This window comes from Chanodichthys erythropterus, chromosome 3 (genome assembly GCF_024489055.1).
Source record: "Chanodichthys erythropterus isolate Z2021 chromosome 3, ASM2448905v1, whole genome shotgun sequence".
Classification (NCBI taxonomy): Eukaryota; Metazoa; Chordata; class Actinopteri; order Cypriniformes; family Xenocyprididae; genus Chanodichthys; species Chanodichthys erythropterus.
In genome coordinates this window covers 25,760,555-25,785,102 of record NC_090223.1, presented here as the reverse complement: position 1 = coordinate 25,785,102, position 24,548 = coordinate 25,760,555, and the positions used below count along the sequence as shown (strand labels likewise).

At 36.8% G+C, this 24,548-nt stretch overlaps 2 protein-coding genes across 7 annotated transcripts; both read left to right on the top strand.

Annotated features, from left to right (window-relative positions):
- Positions 1–471: 471 nt before the first annotated feature.
- Positions 472–7,742, top strand: ankrd54 (ankyrin repeat domain 54). Its single transcript, XM_067372536.1, has 8 exons — positions 472–1,100; positions 3,309–3,356; positions 3,455–3,553; positions 4,406–4,477; positions 4,599–4,646; positions 4,793–4,917; positions 6,912–7,019; positions 7,362–7,742. The coding sequence occupies exons 1-8, from the start codon at positions 737–739 to the stop codon at positions 7,434–7,436; spliced, it is 939 nt and encodes a 312-aa protein (XP_067228637.1). The 5' UTR covers positions 472–736; the 3' UTR covers positions 7,437–7,742.
- Positions 7,743–7,904: 162 nt separating this feature from the next.
- hmgxb4a (HMG box domain containing 4a) lies at positions 7,905–23,495 on the top strand. Of its 6 annotated transcripts, XM_067372534.1 has the most exons (13): positions 7,933–8,374; positions 9,622–9,702; positions 9,784–9,923; positions 12,518–12,596; positions 14,567–15,184; positions 17,404–17,634; positions 19,289–19,464; positions 19,554–19,635; positions 19,708–19,772; positions 20,537–20,639; positions 20,725–20,900; positions 21,992–22,114; positions 22,259–23,495. In XM_067372534.1, exons 2-13 carry the CDS (start codon positions 9,666–9,668, stop codon positions 22,301–22,303), a joined length of 1,875 nt encoding a protein of 624 aa, XP_067228635.1. In that variant the 5' UTR covers positions 7,933–8,374; positions 9,622–9,665; the 3' UTR covers positions 22,304–23,495. The 6 variants fall into 6 exon arrangements, with proteins under 6 accessions (XP_067228633.1, XP_067228635.1, XP_067228631.1 ...); XM_067372532.1 differs by having other exon boundaries at positions 7,905–7,954; positions 19,554–19,772; XM_067372530.1 differs by having other exon boundaries at positions 7,933–8,232; positions 19,554–19,772.
- The last annotated feature ends 1,053 nt before the right edge of the window (positions 23,496–24,548 follow it).

Below are 24,548 nucleotides of genomic sequence, written 5' to 3'. Positions count from 1 at the left end.
TTTATCGAAAAGACTGGGATATTAGAAAAGGAGTTTTCAAAATCTAAAACATTGGTTCTCAAAAAACAAACGCATAATATTAGTAAATATAAAATAATCTAACATTTGCTAACGATTTTTTCGAGGATGTATGATGCTGTTATTAGATGAGAGCTAGGTATGTAAAGTTCCTGATTTTGCTAATTTATTGTTAATTTATTTAAATATAATTTTGTTTAAACATTTTACGTTAAATATTTAAATATATAAGGCCCTTCAATTCAAGACCCTATTCTTTGTTTTTATAAAATATATTAAGTGGGAAATCACCTTTTATGGAAATCACGTACGTATTTACTACGCTACCACCTTACGTTCTCTGATTGGACAAGTGCTTTAACAACGTCGATGTTGATTGGCTATCTAGGTCACGATGAACGCAGACTAAGCAATACAGGCGTGTTTTACTAAAAACAAGCGCAAAACATTGAAACAGCGCCATTTTGGCTCAATTGGGCTCATAGTTCACTGCTTATTAGAACACGGAACGATTCATATTCGATATCACAACATTAACTCGCAATGAACGCTAAAGCAGCTCTGGTTCTTTATTTAAAAGCCTCGCTCGAAATACAGTCTTGAAGAATCGCACTTGTGCGACAATGTTGCGTTAGGTTTGTGCAGAAGATACAGTGTTTACATTCTGTTGGTACTCGCATTTACATGCTGACATTAGTCCAGTAAACGCCTTATTAATATGGACGGGTCGAGCCCACTTGTTGCAGCTGCCTCGGATGGTGACCGGTCCAGTTCGGAGGGTGAGTACACGGTAGCGAACGGACCTGCTGTGAGAGACACCGAGAAACGGGAGGATGAGACGCCGATGGAGGCTGCAGGTGCGGTCGGGTTCAGTATCTCCCGTCTGGACACGCTGAGCGCGCTGAGACTCAACCGAACCCGCCCGTCTGCCGACACAGAGCTCCGGTATCTGCACTTGTTATGGAAGCCCGGTGAACTGCTACAGGCGGGACGGAGTTCGCCGGGCAAGATGACGTCGAGCAGGGTGAGGCGGCTGGGAAGAGCCCGGAGGAACATGGGGCCCATTGGAAAAGACCTGTATGGTGTGTGCATGAACAGAAATGTCACAAATTGACACATTACAACTGTTACATCTTGTCTAATAATATGTATTCTGTCATTTATTACTCATCCTCATGTCGTTCCACACCCGTAAGACCTTCATTCATCTTTATTAAGATATTTTTGATGAAATCCAATGGCCCAGTGAGGCCTTCATAGGGAGCAATGACACTTCCTCTCTCAAGATCCATTAATGTACTAAAAACATATTTAAATCAGTTCATGTAAGTACAGTGGTTCAATATTAATATTATAAAGTGACGAGAATATTTTTGGTATGCCAAAAAAACCCCAAATAAACGACTTTCAAAACACTGCTTCATGAAGCTTCGGAGCATAAATGTATCAGCGCGTCGAATCAGCTGTTCAGAGCGCCAAAGTCACGTGATTTCAGCAGGTTGGTGGTTTGACACGTGATCCGATTCATGATTCGATACACTGATTCATTATGCTCCAAAGCTTCCAAAGCGGAGCCATCGGATTTCAACTAAAATATCTTAATTTGCGTTTTGAAGATTAACGAAGGTTTTACGGGTGTAGAACAGCATTAGGGTGAGTAATAAATGACATTATTTTCTTTTTTGGATGAACTAACCCTTTAAATGAGGTTTGTATTTTTTCATGTGTAATTAGCTAATTATATATCTTAACTTTATTATAAATCAGTCCTGGCCAAAATTTTATATTTTGAAATGTTAAAAATCATAGCTTCGTTGGAATGAGATGACACTTGGTGACTTTTGTCGCATTAGCAATATGAACACACAAAAAAAATCAAGGACATGACATGGACATGTTAAGGGGTGGTAAAAAGAAATAGTCACACTTACCTTCTTTTCGGTTTTAAATGACCAACATAGGAAATTAATGGTAAATACGAAAAAATACAAAAACTCAGAGAATCTTTTGTTGGTACAAACTACAAATCAGAAAAAAGTGCACAGCACTGAAGGGGGGACACTCTAAAATGCCTAGAGTGCAAAATAGACACACCCAACCCCCCACCCCCATCCCCACACACACATATACAGCTATGGAAAAAATTAAGAGACCACTCCAAGTTCAGAAATCAATGTTAAGTGGTCTCTTAATTTTTTCCATAGCTGTATATATATGACTAGCCTGACTATAAGACAGAGCGAGTTTATACAAATGTGTGAAATAATATAAAAAAATACAGCCACAAAGCAGTAAAAAAAATGAACCGCAAGAAAGAGGTTACACTCCAAAACACAGAGAGTATAAAACAGAACCACACACTCAAACACACACTCACTTACACACATTCACAGGCAAACACACACAACAAACCATTATACACACACACAAATGAACCAGTGTGGCTGTAACAATATGGTAAAATTGAGCCAAAACTCAAATAAGAGGTTGAAATCAGATCAGACCCAGATTTATTAAGCTGTTATAAAACACACTTGTTCATTTTTGTTGTATTTTTTATTGAATTTTGATGTTATGTGTGACAAAAAGTCCTCCCCTGTGTTCAGGTTTGACTGTAGTAAAATTAATGCAAAAACCGACACTTCAAATCAACATTTAAAAAAAAAAAAATCTAAACCTTGACAAAAAGTAGTCTTTGAGAATGTCTAAGTATAAATCCAAATCCAAAATTTAATAAAAATAAGTGTTTGTGTCCAAAAACCACTAGAGAATTTATAAGCCACTTTATATAGAGCTCTATAGTGGTTACACCATTGCATTGCATAAGTTTTTCTTTTTTTACTCTCACCAAATGGCACTAATCTGCCTTAAAAAAAAAAGATTTTAAATGCATTGTCTCTATTTTAACATGGAATACTGCTTTAATTGAAAAATAATTAAAAAATATGTTGGAAATTTTTTTTATTTTCAATGGGTAAATATTGCATACTATCATAAAATACTATCAAAATTTTATATAATATTCAAAAAATATTGTTGAACAAAAATATATTACATTGGTTTTCCTTAAAAACAAAAAATTTACTTTTCAAGGCTTCGGTCACTTTTGACCGTAAAGAAGGCAAGTGTAAAGGAAGAGGGCCAGAGGGTTAAAATCCTCATTTGTGTGAGCGTGTTAATCATCAACTCAGTATGTCAAAATTGTATTATATTAGATATGATACTCAGTTTTCTTAACCATGACCCAGAGTGTTCCTGTTAACCAATTCTTTATCGTTTTCTCCTTCAAGCTGTGAAGAGGCTCAGAGAAGCTGCCAACTCCAATGATATTGACACAGGTGAGGATCATCAGTAGTAGTCCCACTCCTACTTGATGCTATGATTTGATCTACAGTAAAATTATAGTCTTTTATTATTAACTATCTTCCCCTCTTAGTTCGTAGATTGCTAGAAGATGACACTGATCCTTGTGCTGCTGATGACAAGGGCAGGACTGCCTTACACTTCTCTTCCTGCAATGGCAATGAGAGTATTGGTAAGATCAGACAAAACTGATTGATATGAACTTTTCATAGTGGCATTCATTGCATGATATGGTATTTTTAATGGCTTATATGCAGTAGGAACAAAAATGCATGCATGCCATTGCATAACAAAATATGTACCAAGTGGCATTTATTTTAAAGAAACTGCACGAGCACACTTGTGGAAAAATGGCACATTAAGGATGTTAGGGTTTTAAATGATAAAACAATACGTATAACATTCAAAAAGACAATTGTACTGTTCTCCACACGGCTCTGGGGGGTTAATAAAGGCCTTCTGAAGCGAAGCGATGCCTTTGTGTAAGAAAAACATCCATATTTAACAAGTTATAAAGTAAAATAACTAGCTTCCGGCAGACCACCTTCTGCATTCAATTTACGAAAAGTTAAAGCGTAAGTGTTTTGAACTGCGAGCGGTGTTACACTTTCTTTGTAAATTGAATATGGTAGGTGGTTTGGCGGAAGCTAATTAATTTCTTTTATAACTCGCTAAATATGGATATGATATTTGTCTTACACAAACAAATGCTTCTTCACTTCAGAAGGCCTTTATTAACCCCCCGGAGCTGTCTGGAGTATTTTTATGATGAATGGATGCACTTTTTTGAGCTTTAAACAAGTGGTTTCTGTGCATTGCCATTATAAATCTTGGGAGCATCAGGGTGATTGTTAATATAACTATATAACCCTAACTCCGATTGTGTTCATCTGAAAGAAGAAAGTCATATACGCCTAGGATGGTTCGAGAGTGAGTAAATCATGGGGTAATTTTCATTTTAAAGTGAACTAATCCTTTAAACAGGTTCCACTTTTTCTTTCCATCTCCACCTATAACAATCCAGTTAAGTTGTTGCTGAGTTATGGTGCTGACCCAAACCAGAGAGACAGCCTCGGAAACACACCACTGCATCTGGGTAAGAATGTGCATAAGCACATTTGTTTGGTTACATATTTATTTGCACCATTATGTATGATTAAATCTATATTCAAAGCTGTAAGAAATAAGCTTACTCTGACTTAAATTGTCTTTTACAGCTGCCTGCACCAACCATGTGCCTGTCATCACAACCTTACTGCGAGGAGGTACGATTGATTTTGTATGTCTGAAAAACCAATTGATCTAAATCTTATTCATTTGAGATCTTTTTGATAGTTCTTAATAAATTACCCCCAAAACCATTCACAAATCAAATTCAGTACTAGTTCAAACATTATGAACGTTCCCTTAGGTGCCCGTGTTGATGCTCTGGACCGTGCTGGAAGGACTCCTCTTCATCTTGCCCGTTCGAAGCTCAACATCTTACAAGAGGGAGACTCACGTAGCCTAGAAACCCTCAGAGGAGAGGTCACACAGGTGGTTAACACATGCCTGATATGCTTAATGCTAGGGCTGGGTACTGACACAAATGTCACGATTCGATTAGGGGTTGAACCGACTAGTCGACTTTAATGCTCTGCCATAATGCTTTGCGCTTGACTAAACTTTGAAGTCCACATTCGCACACCGTATCCAACAGTAAATGACAAATAAATGTATACTCTGAGAACTCTTCACAAGATATATTTTGATTATACCCTCTGGATGCTCGCTACTGATCAGGTGAATGAACGTTTTAAACGGCTTATTGTACACATAAGTTAATTGCCATTCTAAATGAACGCGCTGTCTCACACGCACACATACAGACAGTAGCATGCACATCACATGCAGATACAATCGCTCTCTCATTAATGCATTCATATAAATGTAATATTTACTCTGTATGTGATTTAGAACGAGCAGATTTATAACGAACCATAGACAAAAGAACTGATAAAAATAAGCTGTTATGTAGGAGCCTTGTGGGCAGCGCTGTGTCATATGCTTTAGCTGTGCACAAATCAACCCGTCAGTGTTGTTCGTTAATGACGTCATCAGCGACTAGTTGACGTCGACTCAACTTTCATCACATAAATGTCAACTATGGAAAAATCTGAGGTTGTTCAAAACCAAGATTCAGTGTGATCTTGATTCACAAATTTGTGATTCGATTAAATTCCGATATTGATTTCATTTCAATATATATCAGGAACATTACATGGCAAATTTTCTCAAGGAAAAAAATTAACTAATGCGGTAAACTATACAGGGAACCCTGTCAGTTGGTATTACTATAATACTGAAAGTTAAAATTTACTGATTTGTATACAAACATGCAAATTACACACAAGGAAGTTTTTATAATATTAAAATAATGTTTTAATGACAAAATATTTCTACTCCAATTAGTGTTTTGAAATATAAACATTTAAATTGTGGCTGTCTTGTGTTCATGACAGATTCCATTAATGCATATAATGTTATAAATCTGCAGATTTAAACGTTTCACTTTCACGCGAGAGTGAAAAAATTCTTTACGGTAATTCAAAAACAATGTATATATTATGACTTTATAAGTCAATTTCGAAAATTACCCACATCCATCGATATTTCTTGTACTGTATTTGCAAAACTACTGCGCTGGTGAGTGTTGTAGTCGTTGTAGTCCAGAGCTGCGCTTGTGTGATTCACTGAAGGAACCTGTAGGGGGAGCTTCGCAAAGTGTTCTGCTTTAATAAAAAGAATATCATTTTATTTTACATTACAACTGTAAAATTACAATACTGATATTTATGGCTGCCTTAATTTCTAGATTTTCAAATGTTAAAATATCAATATTTTGTTAGAAAACCGCAGGGTGCCCTCAAAGCGAAGCACTTACTGTGAACCAAACTGCTCTGAGACATTCAGTGCCGTACTTCACTCTGAAACACGCAGCGCATATATTTATTTAACTAAATCGCAATTTTCATAATTTTACTAAGTCATACCACGATTTAGATTTAATTTCGATTCTTCTTGCACTCTTAATGTTGACTATGAACGTCACTTAGCATATGGCGAATGCGTAAGTGTAATTGTAATGACTACTGGGCAAACATAATCCCCTGGTTTCACAGACAAGTGAAAGTCCTAGATTAAAATGCATGTTTGAGCAGTTTTAACTGAAAGAAACTTTCACTGATAGATCTTAAAATATGTCAGTGTCATTGTTTTGTCTCTTGATACACACCAGTAATGTTTTTTTCTAGGGAACATTTATAAAAGTTACTTAAATGTCCTTATTGAGCTAATCCTAGTTTAGTCTAAGCCCTGTCTATGACACCAGGCCAATGTTTCCTAATTAATATTAATGAGCCAGACTGATAATGTTTATAATATGCCCCGCCCCCACTTTTCAGATTGTTCCTATGCTCCTGTTGTACTGGTTTTGCTTGTGTATGTCCTGTAATGGAAGATGAACCAATGATCTCTGGATATGTCTGTAGATCATTCAAATGCTGCGGGAATATCTGAATATAATGGGACAGAGTGAAGAGAGAGAGAAACTAGAGCACATCTCAAACCAGCTGCAGAACACCCGCACCAGAGAGCAGGTACGGCTCGCACACATCTAGGATCGAGCTTCAGAGTGCATGTCAGCGGCTCAGTTATACTTCAGGAAAACAGATTAAATAATATACATTATATGAACCCTTGTATAGGGATGCATTGATAATGAAATTCTGGTCCTATATCGATTAGCTGAGCCTGATAATTATTTTCACGTTCTGGCCGATAACCGATAAATGGTTGATGTTATAAAAACATTCTAATTTGTAAAAAAAGAAAATATAAAATAGCTTGTTATAATATTGGCTCTCCTTTTAAGTACAGTTCCCTGTCTTTTGATATCACTGTAGCTTCAGGACGTTGTAATTCTTTCATGTGATCCGCAGGTGGACGAGGTGACAGACCTACTGGCCAGCTTCACCTCTCTCAGTATTCAGATGCAAAATATGGGAGACAGGTAGAGATGGACTGAAGAAAAGACGTGAGAAGAAGATGGGAAAATCGGAAAAACTATTTATGTATTACATGGCTAATATTACAACTGTGTAATTATGGTTATTTAAATTCAATTTCAACTGAGAACATGATGAACTGCCTTTTATTTCTGTTCCTGGAACAATTCCTTCCTGTTATGCCTCTATTGTAGCTTATTATGTCACTGTTTACTGTATATCCATTTTTGTAAGTGATAGCCAAATAAATTACATAATGCCAAGAGTGTATGTGGACTCTGTCTTTGAATGCAATTATGTAATAATATTAACACTAAAGTATAAGCAGTGCATATCGTTTATATTAGTAAATATTGCTAATTCATACCATTGTCAGTTTTTTATTTGAAGAAAAAAAAAATGGGTGCTTTCATTGTTGTAATGCACTCTCTGGTCTCAAAGTCCCTCCTCCTCATCTTTGGCTGCTTTGTTGTTGACTCCCATCAAAGATGGCGTCGCGCGCCAACTAAACCCACATCCTATCCGAGGTAATATTTCACTTATTTTTGCACAACATCTCTGATATCTGCATATAAATTGCATGCATTCTGTGCCATTTTTGCAGTTCAGAAGAAACCCATAAAATTGCATGGTGAGAACGCTCGGTAATTTGAGTTGTAACCCGATACCGGCCTATGTGCACCGCAGCCGCGGGTCTGCGCGCCCTGGACGATCCGTCAGAGACGCGCGACACGTCCGCAGCTGCTCGAATCCACTTGAGCCGAAACAGGGAAGCGCTGGATCCTGATGAAGCGAGGGGAAGGGGGTGTGTGAGTGTGCATTTCTTCAAAAGTAGGCGGGAAATGTTCAATAATGAGTGTCGAGGCAGATCTTTTCGTTCGTGTTGTTGGGATTCCCGCGAATGTCACTGGAAGCTGGACTAAAGTTGAGGCTGGAGGGAAGCTGATGTGTGTTGATGAGCCTGATCTGTCACTAATGAGTGTGTGTGCCTTCAGTAGCACATCTTCAGAGTTATTTAACATTTCTGCGTGCAACACTAGTAGAACTGGAAGAAAGCTTTTACTTAAATCAGAAGATGTTTTGTTTTTTCCTTTCATTTATTTGGTTTTACCTTTTTTAATATGTTAAGCATCTTGTTTTATTTTATTTGTATAATCATTTCTATATCACATAGTGTTCTAAAGAAAGCTTTTGTAGCTTTTAGTCTATAATCAAATCTTTTAGCATATAATCAGGACTGCCAACTTTTGAGTTCAGCTTTGGGAGGGGGTTTGGTGTCGATATTGAATCAATTAGATCTTGATTCATTTGGATTATATACATATTATTTGGACTTTTCTCAGGGGGAAAATATCTTTTTTCAACTAATGTTGTAAATTATACAGTGTCAGCTCGTACATTATTATTAAAGGTTAATCAACAACTGATTTGTAAATAATTGCTATATACTGCATAAGGCTGTTTTTTATATATAAAAATAACATGATTATAATAACGTTTTAATGGTATTAGTGTAAAAATATATTGAATATGTAATATTTTTGTTTTGTTTTTTTGCACAATGTTCCTTTCTAGAGTATGTTTCTCGCTAATTCTACAGTTTATGGACACTGAATGGCTTTTCTGATGTAAATGTAACATTTTATCCACGGATTAAACTGATAGAGCGATTATATGATATATTTTCAGTAGGTTACTGGATTTTTCCAACATATCCTCCGATGTTCATTAATTATTTTGTGCTATAACTAGTTGTAAAATGAAATGGATGATCTGCCGATCTGTCACGTCACATTAGAGCGTCAAAACAGCATTTATTGTATGAATTTCTTAATTGTACACAATTTGAAATATCCAAAAGTAACCTGTTCTGTCTTATCTGTCACTGCATTGATCGTGTCCTTTTTGCTCTGATATGTTTTATTTTTTTGACAGCGTGAGAATATGAGCGCAGAATGCTTGAGATTTGGCAGTCCTGATATAATGTTTCTTTGTCTTCCAGGAGAAAAAAATATAAATGTTAAAAATTATAAAACATTTTGTTCATTAAAATGTTCTTTAGAGTGAGAATGTGACTAGTACATACAGAAATGCAAGTTCCATCGAAACAGAATTATTAGTTATCTAAGTTGGAAAGGTCTTTGTTCAGGTGTTTTTTTTTATACTGAACTTTTAATTTGTTTTTGTGCATTAGAGTCACAAGACTGACCAGTCACACCTTAAGAGCCAGGACTGACCATGGCCTTTGAGGAGATAAAGAAGAAAGGAATGATGGGTAATGATTGTCAGACAAAAGCACGATAATACACTCTAACATGTCCATTGAAAACCTACTGTGAAACTGTTTTACTTGTAGATATTTCAGGGATGGAAGGAGAGGTCGGTCTTGTTGCGGGTCGCAGCCAAAGAGAGAAGAGGCGCTCGTATAAAGATCTGTTAAGAGAGGAAGAAGAAATCGCAGCGCAGGTGCGCAAAACCTCCAAGAAACACCACAAGGTAACAGCAGGGAGTTACGGTAACATCTAACATCAAGTTACATCATATTAACAAGAGGTTGACAAGAATTATTGCTGTCCATTTGATTTTATCAGTACATACACCGATCAGACATAACATTATGAGCACTGACAGGTGAAGTGAATAACAATGATTATCTCTTCATCACGACACCTGTTAGTGGTTGGATATATTAGGCAGCAAGTGAACATTTTGTCCTCAAAGTCAATGTGTTAGAAGCAGGAAAAATGGGCAAGCTTAATGATTTGAGCGAGTTTGACGAGGGCCAAATTGTGATGGCTAGACGACTGGGACAGAGCATCTCCAAAACTGCAGCTCTTTTGGGGTGTTCTCGGTCTGCAGTGGTCAGTATCTATCAAAAGTGGTCCAAGGAAGGAACAGTGGTGAACTGGCGACAGGGTCACGGGTGGACAAGGCTCATTGATGCACGTGGGGAGTGAAGGCTGGCCTGTGTGGTCCGATCCAACAGACGAGCTTCTGTAGCTCAAATTACTCAAGAAGTTAATGCTGGTTCTGATAGAAAGGTGTCAGAATACACAGTGAATCACAGTTTGTTGTGTATGGAGCTGCATAGCTGCAGACCAGTCAGGGTGCCCATGCTGACCCCTGTCTACTGCCAAAAGCGTCAACAGTGAGCATGTGGGCATCAGAACTGGACCACGAACCAATGGAAGAAGGTGACCTGGTCTGATGATTCATGTTTTCTTTTACATCATGTGGATGGCCGGATGTGTGTGCGTTGCTTACCTGGGGAACACATGGCACCAGGATGCACTATGGGAAGAAGGCAAGTCGGCGGAGGCAGTGTGATGATTTGGGCAATGATCTGCTGGGAAACCTTGAGTCCTGCCATCCATGTGGATGTTACTTTGACACGTACCACCTGCCTAAGCAATGTTGCAGACCATGTACACCTTTTCATGGAAATGGTATTCCCTGGCTCTTTCAGCAGGATACTGCATCTTGCCACAAAGCAAAAATGGTTCAGGAATGAGTTTGAGGTGTTGACTTGGCCTCCAAATTCCCCAGATCTCAATCCAATCGAGCATCTGTGGGATGTGCTGAACGAACAAATCTGATCCATGGAGGTCTCGCCTCACAACTTACAGGACTTAAAGGATCTGCTGCTATCATCTTGGAGCAGATACCACAGCACACCTTCAGGGGTCTAGAGGAGTCCATGCCTCGATGGGTCAGGGCTGTTTTGGCAGCAAAAGGGGGACTAACACAATATTAGGAAGGTGGTCTTAATGTTATGCCTGATCAGTGTATGTTCTGTAACTGTGTTGTAGATTCTAATGATATTAATAAACGCACAACTTGATGTTATGTTACCTAGGTAGATATGACATTTGGTCTGAGAAGGATTTGGACCTGTGTTTTTCCCTCTCAGGCCACTTGTCATTGACTCTCATTTAGGGATGCTTCGATCACTCGGCTGATTATCACTTCCTATGACTCGCAACTTGTCTGGTCACATAAACTGACAAAAAGCCTACTATTTTAAGGCTTCCGCATCACTTTCCTGTCACCACCCGTGTGATAGTTTTAGAAGTTTCAAGAAAAGATGAAAAATGTATGTGCCGCCTCAGTCTTCCTCAAGTGTAAGTAAAAAAATAAAAAAGCTGGTTACAAAGTGGGATACAATTCGAATATCTTTATTAAATAATCCCATAGCAGTAGCAGCTGTTTCCCCAAGCTCAACAAAGAACAAATATTAGCTTTTCCAACGAAATGAAAAGACAAGGAGTGACGAGTAATTCTAAATACTGTAAAACTGTAATGAAAATACAAAAAGTATATTAAAATAATTTAATGTGCAATATTTGGATATTATAATATTTTTTAGATTATTATAATAAAATGACTAAATAAAATATAAATACCAATAAATAATGGCAATTACACTAATTAAATATTGACATAATACACAAAACTGTCACATTTTGTTTGATTATATGTATAGGTTATATTTGAATGACATTAAGCCTTGTAGTTTAGTTCCTCAGGTTTATGTATTTTAATATGGATAATATTTTGTGTGGAAGCCTACTAGTTTTATTAGGCCTATTAAAAACATCTGATTTAAAATGTATATTTTTGTGTCTATTTCATTAAAGTTGCACTATGTTTTTAGTTTCCTCGGGACGTTGCGCACATACGTCACTCACCTGTGCGTGACTCGTCATATCCACAGATGGAGAAAAGTTGCTCCGGTTACTTTGACACGTGTATGTTGGGTGAGTGGCATAGGTTAGTTGTCACATCAAGTGAGAAAGGTTGACATGGAGCAGCTAAATTTCCAACCTCCGGGGAATTGCCCATGTTAAAAAACATCAACAGTTACTCTACATGAACTCTAGAGTTCATTAACTATTACAGTAATAACAATTATCAATTATATAACAATTAGCAGTAATTGTATCGTCTGTAAAACACTGATCAGAGCATCCCTACTCTTCCCATTGTAGCAGTAGAATTAGATCAGTAACCATATGTGGATTGTTTCCTCACTAACATTATCTTTCTGGTACATATCATGCTTGTTTCAACATGCACTGTTGTCTTTATAGGATTCTGACCTTTTCCTATTAGGAGGAGATTCTCACAAGAAAAAAAAGAAGCACTTGAGTGATGAATACTACCACAGAGGTGAGGAGGTTTCTCTTGTTTTAGAGCTAGCATTAGTTCTGTTCAGCCAACACAAAACTGGGTGAAATATTGGGTCATATTTTATTATGTGGATCATAAATATGGGTCAAATTTATTCCTTTTTTATTTTTATATTACATTAATATTTTATGTTTTTGTTTCCATACTGTGTGCGCGTATACATACACATATATATAAAGAGTTTGGTTCCAAAACGCAATAAGTCCATTTTTATTCATTCGAGTAAAAATGTGTTTTCTTTACCAAGAAAGTGGCAAGATGAAAACCACTATTTTCTGTTTCAAACTTTCACATAGCGTCTTTTGGTTATAAAAACATAAAAAATTCAAATCTACATTTTGATTTTAAAAAGTTTATTATAAAAATGTATTATTTTTTAATGCAATAAATCCATGACACTTTTTTTTTTCAAAATGCAGTTAATCCATCAGTATAAAAGTTATTTTTCAAATTGAAAATACACAACAAATAAGTTGATTCACATATATGAGAGAGTCTAAACTTTGCCAATATTTATCTTATATACAGGCATTTTACTAAAAATACATTCAGCCGTCGCTCCCAAAATGAATTCAACGGGTCATCTTGTTAATGTTATAAATTATTTGTCATCACCGATTAAAGAGTATCTGGTGCAACCGCACGGTTATAATAAACACATTTGACGAGTAAATTGGTATAAAAAACTGCTTTTTAAAAAAGCCTTCAATGTTTACAGTGGGTGAAATGGAGCGCTGTGATTGGTTGAGTGGATATATCGCGTTCTGCAGAAAAAGGAGACTGGTGTTTGTCACGTTTTGGAAAGAAAGGGAGAAAACATGACAGAATAACACTACGGATATCGCATTTTGCGCAAAATTAATAAATTACTTTTCAATACCGATCAGATACAATACTGATTTTGGCGGAAACTAAATTTTTTTTTAAAATGGCGTTTATCGTGTTTTGGAACCAAACTCTTCATATATATATATATATATATTATATACACACACACTGCCCTCCAAAACTTTTCAAACGCCCTAGAAAAGTGGGTTTTGGACAATATTGGCATGAATCCTTTTTAATTTGTGATAATTTTGCACTGATAAGGGACAACACAAACTACGAAATCATATTTTATTATATAAACAGTTTATACATAGAAAAAACTTAAATTTTCAATTCATCAAAATATGCACCATTAGCAGCTATCTGGCTTAAATTGGGTTCTGATTGGTTCATTGTATCTAAACTTAATTGGCAATCAATTGTTGAAGCTTTTAAGATGTGCTGACCCAAAAATCAATACAAACCTGGGGCAAGTTTAAACCAGTAACCAGGCATCACAGCTGGCAAAGGAGCATGTCTAACTTTGACATGTATATATTGCCATTATTATGTAATCAAAATGAAAATTATTATTGCTGGTCTTCAATGATAATGTCAAGTTACTGTAATGTATTTGCACCAAAAAATAAGGATTTATGCTGACATTGTCCAAAACCAAAGGGGTGTTTCCAAACTTTTGGAGGGCAGTGTGTATATATATATATATATATATAAGACAATATATGTTAAATTAAATAAAAATTAATTTAACAAATTAAATATATTTAAAATACATATAAATATTATATAATTCTCAATAGAATCGTCTTGAGCCAAGGAATCGGAGGAAAATAGAATTTTGTTTCTTGCCCTTACAGTTCAAAAGTTATTAGAATAAATATAAGTGCAAATTTGGACAGTTGGTGGCGCTAGAGGGATTGAACTAGAGACTCCAAATTTGCTATGGTGACAGTTCAGACTGGCCTCTATCAGTGTGCCAAATTTCATAACTTTCCTGCAAGCGTTTCTATGGGCTGCCATCGACTTTCTGAGAAGAAGAACACTAATGAATACAATAGGTGATAAAAATAAAAGTGACCGACTGCAGCTTTAAAATAGTTTCTAAACTCTCCCCACAGACCATCACAGCTCGGGTCAGCCACCCCACAAGAAGAAGCGCAAGTCTTCAGATCCCTCCCTCTCCTCTTCTCACCCGTCCCAGTCCACAGATACAGCCATGGGCCTCCTGGAGGCCATCACCTCCCCGCTGGCCACGGGCTCTGACCCCACCCCGCACTTCTACAAAAAACCCTCCTACCCTCCCCACGCCTCCTCGCACTCCTCCAAAGACCGCAAACAGGACGGTGGCTCTAAGAGCAGCCACTCCTACTCGCACTCACGTCCGCCCGGCTCGTCCTCGTCTAAAAAACATTCCTCCTCTTCAAAGTCACTGCTGTTCCATGGAGGAGCTGGAAAAGGAGAGCCGCTGACGCTCTGTGAAGCTGACGGCCTGAAGATGAAGCTCATCCTTTCTTCAAAAGAGAAGAACGAAGGTGTAGGGACTAATGAGGGATTCTCCTTCCCGGTCCATTCTTCTTCCTCTTCAGGTGTGGTAGGCCATCATTCGTCCTCCAGCTCAAAGAAAGGAGGGATAAAGAAGGAGAAAGACAAAGACAAATTGATGTCGAAGCCACCAAAGAAAAAGCAGCACAGCCGAGAGCCGTTGCCTGTGGTGGGGAAAGAGGTGGAGGTCGTGGGTGAGTGAGAACTTACACTTTTCACTGTAATCTGTTCTTTAATATCAGGTCTACTGATTAATGACATTGGTGGATCTTTAAATAAAAGCACCCAATAACTATATAATAACTTATTTAATTAATTGTTTCAATAAATAAAATTATATTTAATAATATCATAATAATTAAATAGCCATTTGTGTTTTATAAGTGAGAAATGTGTAGAAAAACAAATCAAAACAAAGATATATACACTACCAATTAAAAGATTTGGCTCAATAAGGTTTGTTTTTGGAAAAAAATCATACTTTATTTCAGCAAGGCTGCATTAAATTAATAAAAAGTTACAGTAATGACATACTTTGAACTTTCTATTAATCAAAGAATCCTGAAAAAAATGATCAGCATTTGTTTTCAACATTGATGATAATAATAAATGTTTCTTGAGCATCATAAAATAATATTAGAGTGATTTCTGAAGGATCATGTGACACTGAAGACTGGAGTAAAGATGGTGAAAATTAAGCTTTGATCACAGGAATAAATTCAACATATATTCAAATAGAAAACCGTTCTTTTAAATTATAATGATATTTTACAGTATTTCTATTTTTACTGTACGATTGATCAAATAAATGGAGCCTTGCTTTAGATTTAGATCAACAACAGTGACAACTTATCACAAATATAATGGCATAAATATCAATAATAGTAATATTTTTTTAAAAAGAAAAGAAAAAGTAATACTTTATTATTATTACGTATTAAAAAAAATACATGTTTTTATTGTTGTCATCTGATTATATATTTATTATTGTCAAAAATCAGAAATAAAACAATATTTAACCCAAAAAAAAAACTATTTTTGCTGAATCTATTTTTCTTTAACTGAAACATAATCTGTGTCGGTATGTGTCATAAAGTCAATACTGATCAGTCTTTATTTGTGGTGTCTGTATAATGACAAACTTTCAAAGTCCATTTGTCCAAACGCTCTAAAAAAACAAACAAATGAAATCCTCACAAACACTAACCACTCATTTTCTGGATTTGTTTGCACCAAAGTTGTTTTGATCTTCTGAATGAAAACAAAATGACCGTATTTTTCCTGAATAGTGATGCTAGGATGCTGTGGGTGGTTGCCAGGGTGTGTCTATGTAGTTGCTAGGGTGTTGTGGGTGGTTGCTATGTACAAGTAGCACTTGAAAGTTTGAAATTTTCTGCAATTTAATCTATTTTGAGATCATCATCTAAGCCCTAGAATTAAAAATTGAATTTAGTTTAGTACATGGAAATGACATACAGTGAGTCTCAAACTCCATTGTTTCCTCCTTCTTATATAAATCTCATTTGTTTAAAAGACCTCCGAAAAACAGGCGAATCTCAACATAACACAGACTGTTACGTAACAGTCGGGATCATTAATATGTATGACCCCAATATTTGCATATGCCAGCCCATGATCAAGGCATTAAACAAGGGCAGACAGTATTAACGTCTGGATCTGTGCACAGCTGAATCATCAGACTAGGTAAGCAAGCAAGAACAACAGCGAAAAATGGCAGATGGAGCAATAATAACTGACATGATCCATGATATCATGATATTTTTAGTGATATTTGTAAATTGTCTTTCTTAATGTTTCGTTAGCATGTTGCTAATGTACTGTTAAATGTGGTTAAAGTTACCATCATTTCTTACAGTATTCACGGAGACAAGACTGTCGTTATTTTCATTTTTAAACACTTGCAGTCTGTTTAATTCATAAACACAACTTCATTCTTTATAAATCTCTCCAACAGTGTGTAATGCTAGCTTTAGCCACGGAGCACTATCAAACTCATTCAGAATCAAATGTAAACATCAAAATAAATACTATACTCACATGATCCGATTCATGCATGCAGTATGCATGACGAACATCTTGTAAAGATCCATTTGAGGGTTATATTAGCCGTGTGAACTTTGTAAATGCACTGTATTATAGTCGCGAGCTCTGTGGGCGGGGAGCGTGAGATTTAAAGGGGCCACAGCCTGAATTGGTGCATAGTTAATGATGCCCCAAAATAGGCAGTTAAAAAAATGAATAAAAAAAAAAATCTATGGGGTATTTTGAGCTGAAACTTCACAGACACATTCAGGGGACACCTTAGACTTATATTACATCTTGTAAAAACTGGTTCTAGGGCACCTTTAACATGAATTTATTGTGGCGTTAAATGTGTGTTTGTATTCATCAGGTCATTACGGCGGCTCTTACGGAGGCATGGGAGGAGACAGCTCCTCTTCAGGAGGAGAACTAGAGGCCGGCGAGCTGGTGATTGACGACTCGTACACACATCTTTCTAAAAAGAAGAAAAAGAGCAAGAAGAGCAAAAAGAAAAAAGATAGAGAGCGAGACAGAGACAGAGAGAAAGGATCCAGGGAGAGGAAACACAGCAAAGGAAGTGGAGGGAAGAAAAGCTGTCTAGGTGAGACGCATTTTAGTTTCTGTAAGGCACGAAATCCCAGGTGATGTGGGTAAAAAATGTAACTAATAGATAATATAATATAATATATGAACAAACCCTCTGTGGAAACCTTAGGAACCTAAACCTGTGGAAAAAGTTAAATGTACATGCTACTAAAGAGGGGATTTCTGGCTCAGTGCATGATAAAAAAAAATGCATCTTTGAAAGAACGTTTTCTCAAATTGTGTTTTGTAAATTAATTCTTACAGATGCAAATAGATAATGCGTAACAAAAAAATACTTAAAAGTGTATTTGTGATGTTTTCTTTCTACTACTCTCATAACATTTTATGATAACCCAAAAACTCCAGTGGATGAAAAACAATCACTGCGTCTGAAATTTGAATACTTCCCTATTATATAGCATGTGAAAAACAGTTTGCAACTGGCGCTGGGGGATCATGTGACAGTAACAACATGGTGGATGTAATATGTCTGGATTACATTCATACTACCCACATTCATACCATATAGAACAGATTTTGGAACAGCTGCGAAGTAAATTCAAATTCAAATGTAGTACATTTCGGATGCCTGTTGTGTCTTGCCTTAAAGGGGACATATCATGAAAATCAGACTTTGTCTTTAAGTGCTATAATCGAGTCCCCGGTGTATCTACCAACCCAGGAAATGTGAAAAAGGACAACCAAGTAACTTTGTTTTGGCAAGCTTTTCTCTGCAAGCATGTGAAAAAAACGAGCCGCTCAGATTTCGCTCCCCTAGTGACATAGGAAGGGGATCTTATTATATATATTACCTCCCCTTAATCTGCACATTTCCACCCACGGTGCCATCATTTTGTTTTCACAAGTGAAAACAGTGTACCAGTTCAAAGGCCGTGGCAAAATGGTCATGGAGTCTCGTTAGCTTGGAAAGCCTGCAAGTTGACCCTGGCAAGCTTGATTGCTAAAAAAAGAGTGTTTCGGTCCGAGCGACATTTAAGAAAAAATATTAGATCTTTCACAGCATTTGATAGCAATCATAAACGTTAGCCTGGTGTGTATGGCTTTGTTTGTCAAACAGGCACGCTATGTATAGTGGGCGTCCTTACGGGTTTTGCACAAAAGATTAGCATGACGGCACATGCTAGTCGATGAGTTGAATCAACTCCACAGCAACTACATAAATTTATCCACTAACAGAAACGTCCAGTTTCATTCTAAAAGTTGTAACTTCTTCCTGAGTCTCTCCATCAGTGTCCGACTCTGGTTTGAACAATGTAAGACTGAACACTGTTGCTGAGAATCCTCATTTTGGCTGCGTGAGATTCTCCAGTTTTGTTGTTGTTGATGAACTGAAGCATGAGCTGTTAAAGCTCCACCCTCTTTTGGAAAGTGGGCCGGGAGCAGTAGCTCATTTGCATTTAAAGGGTCACACACAAAAAATGGCATGTTTTTGCTCACACCCCAATAGGGGCAAATTTGACAAGCTATAATAAATGATCTGTGGGGTATTTTGAGCTGAAACTTCACAGACACGTTCTGGGGACACCAGAGATCTTATGAAAAGGGGTCTCCTTTAAAGCTAAAAACGATTGGTTGTTGTTTTTCATTTTACCATGGTTACACTGAATCTGATTTTACTGAATTTAAGCTTGTCTCTCTCTGCTAATCAGGTGATCAGTCTAGAAGCCACTCCCATTCTCACAGCTCAACCAATCACAGCTCTTCTGGTGGCATGTACGCTATGGCTCCACCCACCTCGTCCCATCACCATCAAAGCATTGAACTGATGGGTGAGAAGAAGAAGAAGAAGGAGGAAAAGGAGAGAGAGAAACATGACAAGGACAAGGTAAATTAAATCACTTTCTTACACCAGTGAAAACACCTTGAGGTTTGATTTTGGCAGTCATTTTAATGTTCTGTCCTTCATCCCGTCAGCCGAAGAAGAAGAACACGACGGCCTATCAGGTGTTCTGTAAAGAGTACAGGGTCAATATCAACGCAGAGCAGCCTGGATTAGGTGAGTGCTGTTGTTCTCAATCATCTCTGCTGTTCCGTGATTGGTTGAATTTTTGTTCTTTTTCTGCTTTAGTTTTCGGGGAGCTGAGTAAGAAACTCGCAGAGGTGTGGAAACAGCTGCCTGAAAAAGATAAACTGGTCAGCACCTTTTACTTTAACTTTATAGATTTTTTATATAAAAAATCACTTAATACATTCTACTCCCCATCCTGAAGTAGCACTCAACATGATATCAAAATCGTAATACATGTTATTATTGTGCACAGTCTTTAGAGTCTTTTATCTAAATGTAACTTGCTCCATCTCCTTTTCCACTAATGTCACTATTAATATTAACTAATGATCATTTAGTCATTGTTTCAGGCTATTGTTATGGATAATGCATTGTTTGCCAGTAAAATTAAAATAGTTAACATATCAATGTGGTTAATGCTCATAAAGAGGCCAGTGTAATTTAGTATTATTTATATACTATTATAGTGTATATTAATATTTTGAATTAGCTTTTAGAGCTTCAGTTTTATTTTTTTATTTTAAGTTTTAGTAATTGTATGTGCTTTTGTCATATTGTCAAATTTTTATTATTATTTATATTTAGCTTTAGTTTAATCAGCTTATTTATTTTAGTGTCCAGGCAGCATTTCTAATTTTATTAGTTTTTTCATCTAATATTTATATTTTATTTCAGCTTTACTTCAATTATTGAAAGCCATTTTTATTAGTTTTTAGTTAGCAATAACAAAACTGAAAGTTGCAAATAATTTGGCATATCTAGACACGATCTGAAGGAAATAAGGTCGTTTCATGTGGACTTTAAACATAATGGCAGCGTTTTGTAATTCCGGTCAAATGTGGGACAGTGTTACATATCCTCTCTTTCTGCCCTCTTTCTGACACGGAAGGTTTGGAGACAGAAAGCTCAATATCTCCAGCACAAGCAGAATAAAGCTGAAGCTATGACCGTCAAGCGGAAAACCTTAACAACCTCAGACAGTAAAAGTAAAGGTAAATCAGTTTTTCTCAGATAACTATCTTTCACATTTAATTTTTTATGAATGTATCAACACGTTTTTGTATCTGCTTGTCTCAGGCTCCAGTAAAGGTGTCAGTTTAGGAGCAGGATTGGCCCCTCAGGGCCGCTCGTCTCTGGGTATGTCGTTGTCTCCGGTGCGGGTACCTGACGTGGACCCCATAGATGCAGCAGCTCACCTGCAGCTGCTGGGCGAGTCCCTGTCTCTGATTGGACACCGACTTCAGGAAACAGAGGTTTGTGTTTAAGGGCATTTTTAACATATACACTGATGAGCCAAAACATTCTGACTAGTCACAGGTCAAGTCAAGTCAAGTCAAATTTATTTATATAGCGCTTTTAGAATTGGTAATTGTTTCAAAGCAGCTTTACATATTAGAAGCACAGAAAAAAAGGGAAGTGGTTAAAAATAAGCTGTACAAACAAGCGTGGTAATATGTAACATATACAAGATGGTGCTACATTAAGCCAATGTCGGCTGACTCCCAGGGGTGGAAAAAAACCCCTAGGAGAAAAACCCAGCGTGCTAGCACTGGGAAAAAAGTCCTAGGAGGGAAAAAACCCCTTGGAAGATATATATAATATATGTAAATGGATATGGAGATCAAAATCTGAATTATACATTTTTATTATAGAGATTATAAATAGATTATATATAAATATATGTAAGCAGGTGACAGGTGAAGTGAATATCATTGATAATCTCCTAACAAGCCCACATATTAAGGTCGGGGTAGATTAGATGGTAAGCAAACAATCAGTTCTCATAATCAACATGTTGGATGCAGGAGAAATAAAGAGCTGAGCGACTTTGACAGGGGCCAAATTGTTATTGCTAAGCGACTGGGTCAGAGTATCTCTGAAATGGCAATGCTTGTGGATTGCTTTCCTTCAGCGGTGGAGAGAATTTACCAACAGTAGTCTGAGGAGAAACAAACCACAAACCAGCGACTTGCTGTTGAATGAAGGCTATCCTGTCTGGTCCAAGCAAACAGAAGGTCTACTGTGGCACAAGTGACACAAAATTTTAATGATGGTTATGAGAGGAGTGTGTGACAACATGCAGTGCATCACGGTCTGCTGCGTATGGGGCTGCGTAGCCCAATCAGAGTTCCTATGATGACCCCTGTCCGCCGCCAAAAGCGTCTATAATAGGAGCATGAGCGTCAGAACTGGACCTTGGAGTGGTGAAAGATGGTCGCCTGGTCCAACGAGTCCCATTTTTCCTTTACCCATGTGGAGGACCAACAGCATATTAGGCAGGTGGTCATAATGTTTTGGCTCATCATTGTAGATCTTCTCTGTAACATCTCTGCTCATCCTGTAGGGGATGGTGGCGGTGTCTGGCAGTCTTTCGGTTCTGTTGGACTCTATTTTATGTGCTCTCGGTCCATTAACCTGCTTGACGGCACAAGTCCCTCAGCTCAACGGCTGTCCACGCAACGTCCTGGTGAGACACACACTTTCACACACTGCAGTTTTTTATTATGGGGTCCCCAAAAATGAACTTGTTTTCTCAAGCTTTTTATTTGCAATTCAAATGCAAAGTTTATGATTTCAACTCCTCTCCTGACCCTCACCTACTTTTTTGCAGTCAAATACTTTGGACAACATCGCTTACATAATGCCTGGACTATGAATCTCTTAAAAGGCACTTACATGAGACTGGGTTACATTTGGACACATTCCCAGAAGCACCAAACCAGGACCAGAGTTGGGTTTTTTTTTTACTTTTTCTGATCAATGGACATTCTCAGTCTCTGACATGTTTTTAAAAATTGTATTTAAAATGTTAGTCATTTTTTTATTGTACAAAAAAAAAAAAGATCCTATTTTAGAGGACACTTTTGAAGTTTCCCCTTTGTGTTTGTGTTAGCATTTTAAATTGTGTTTGTGAGTATATGTGATCTAATTCACATGCTTTTTATACAAATATGTGCAGTTTAATTTTATGGCCCAGTGTTGTTTTTTTCTAATTTAACGTTGACTTAATTTATATCAACAGCAGTTTAACTGCGCTCTCATCATTTTAATGTCTTACATATTGTATTTTTGTAATGTAAATGTTGTAATAATATACAGGGGTTGGACAATGAAACTCAAACACCTGGTTTTAGACAGTAATTTATTAGTATGGTGTAGGGCCTCCTTTTGCAGCCAATACAGCATCAATTCTTCTTGGGAATGACAGATACAAGTCCTTCACAGTGTCTCTTACTGATGGAATGTGCAATCAGTGAAGATTGGCCATCAGGCCGCACATGTATTACCTCCAACACTATATTGGCCAGTGTTTCAGTTTCATTGTCCACCCCCTGCAATTTTCAAGTTTTAGCACGTTTACAGGACAAGCATGTATAAAATCATTTTAAAGGTGCACAAAGTATTTTTTTTTCTTTTAAAAATGTTTTATACCTCAAGAAACACATAGCTCATTTTACAAGTATTTTTATAATAATGTAGACTTACATGACATGAAGACCCCAGGTCTTCCCCTGTAAGCAGGTCCCACTTCATGGTAGCCACCATTTTGAAATCACATGAACAGATGAATACTACTCACATCTTTCTAATCTAACTTTATCAAAAATGCCTGTGAATATTTTACAGTGGCATCAATTGACGTTTTGCTTGATGCAGTGTCCAACTTGATAGGTATCAGTAGCCGTAAGATATTTACTGCACCAACAATTTAGTTCACCTTTAAAGTGATCATTTTAAACAAGTGATTGTTGGTAGTTTTTAGAAGATGGAAAAATAAGTAAAATATATTTGGATTGAGATATGTGCATTTTGCATTGACTTATTTCCATTAAAACTCAAAGATCTTAAGTGGGTTTGTTGTTATAAAAGAGTTTTATAAATAAATTTTCATCATGTGCACACATGGTGGCCTCCAAAAAATATTTGGACATGTACAGTACCTGTTAAAAGTTTGGAAACATTAAGGTTTTATAATGTTTTTGAAAGTAGTTTCTTAATCTCTGCATTTATTTGCATCAAACATACTGTAAAAAAGTAAAACTGTGAAATATTATTAAAATTTAAATTAGTAAAGTAATGATGCTGGAAAGTATAGTAATGATGCTGCTTTGTTATCACAGGAAAAAAATTCATTTTAAAAATATTACAACAGAAACCAGTTAAAGGTGGAGTAAGTAGAATTTCACAAACACTGTTTGGAAGTTAGTTGGGCTGACACCAACAACAAACGTCTAACCAATCAGCATTAGGGGGCGTATGACGACCGAAGAGAGTAAACGAGCTAGAGGGAGATTTGAAAAAAAAAAAAAAAAAAAAAAAACTGTAGAAAGAGAGATGGGACATAATACAAAAGAGCTCAAAAGAATATCACTGGAATGAAGGTTTATGACTGGGCAAGTGCTTTAGGACCTGCCTTTAAGGCCTTTCAGGGTTCCCACTCCTGGAAAACCTGGCAAATTGATGACAAACTTTCCAGTCCTGGAAAACCAATGGAAATTTAAAGAATATGTAAAATGTCCTGCAAAAAATGTTTTTGTCCTTAAAGTTCTTCAGCTGAGAACAAAGAGTTTATCACTGGCCAAAGACAATTTCTGTTAGCTGAAGTCAGAATTGTGTGATGTTATAAATTCGCAATTGTGTTATAAAGTCCGAATTATAAATCGCATAATTGTGATATAAACTCGGAATTGTGAGAAAAGTCAGAATAGCAAGATAAAAAGTCGCAATTAACTTCTTAAATCTTTCATTCAGAAACGAGCTTCCATAGACATAATGGTCAATGCAATAAACTGTACGCCTTTTAAAGACTTGGAGAGCAATATATTACTTTAGGGCATGATCCTTGTCTTTTATTCCTGCCATAGTAAAATTGAAAATGTCCTGCAAAATGATTGCTGAAA

Coding starts and splice junctions, on each gene's coding strand:
- hmgxb4a (XM_067372532.1), top strand. CDS start 9,666: ATGGCCTTTGAGGAGATAAAGAAGAAAGGAATGATGG. Junction 17,635..19,288: donor AGGGAAGAAAAGCTGTCTAG/GTGAGACGCATT, acceptor TCTGCTAATCAG/GTGATCAGTCTAGAAGCCAC. Junction 20,901..21,991: donor ACCGACTTCAGGAAACAGAG/GTTTGTGTTTAA, acceptor CTCATCCTGTAG/GGGATGGTGGCGGTGTCTGG.
- ankrd54 (XM_067372536.1), top strand. CDS start 737: ATGGACGGGTCGAGCCCACTTGTTGCAGCTGCCTCGGATGGTGACCGG. Junction 4,478..4,598: donor AAACACACCACTGCATCTGG/GTAAGAATGTGC, acceptor TGTCTTTTACAG/CTGCCTGCACCAACCATGTG. Junction 4,918..6,911: donor TCAGAGGAGAGGTCACACAG/GTGGTTAACACA, acceptor ATATGTCTGTAG/ATCATTCAAATGCTGCGGGA.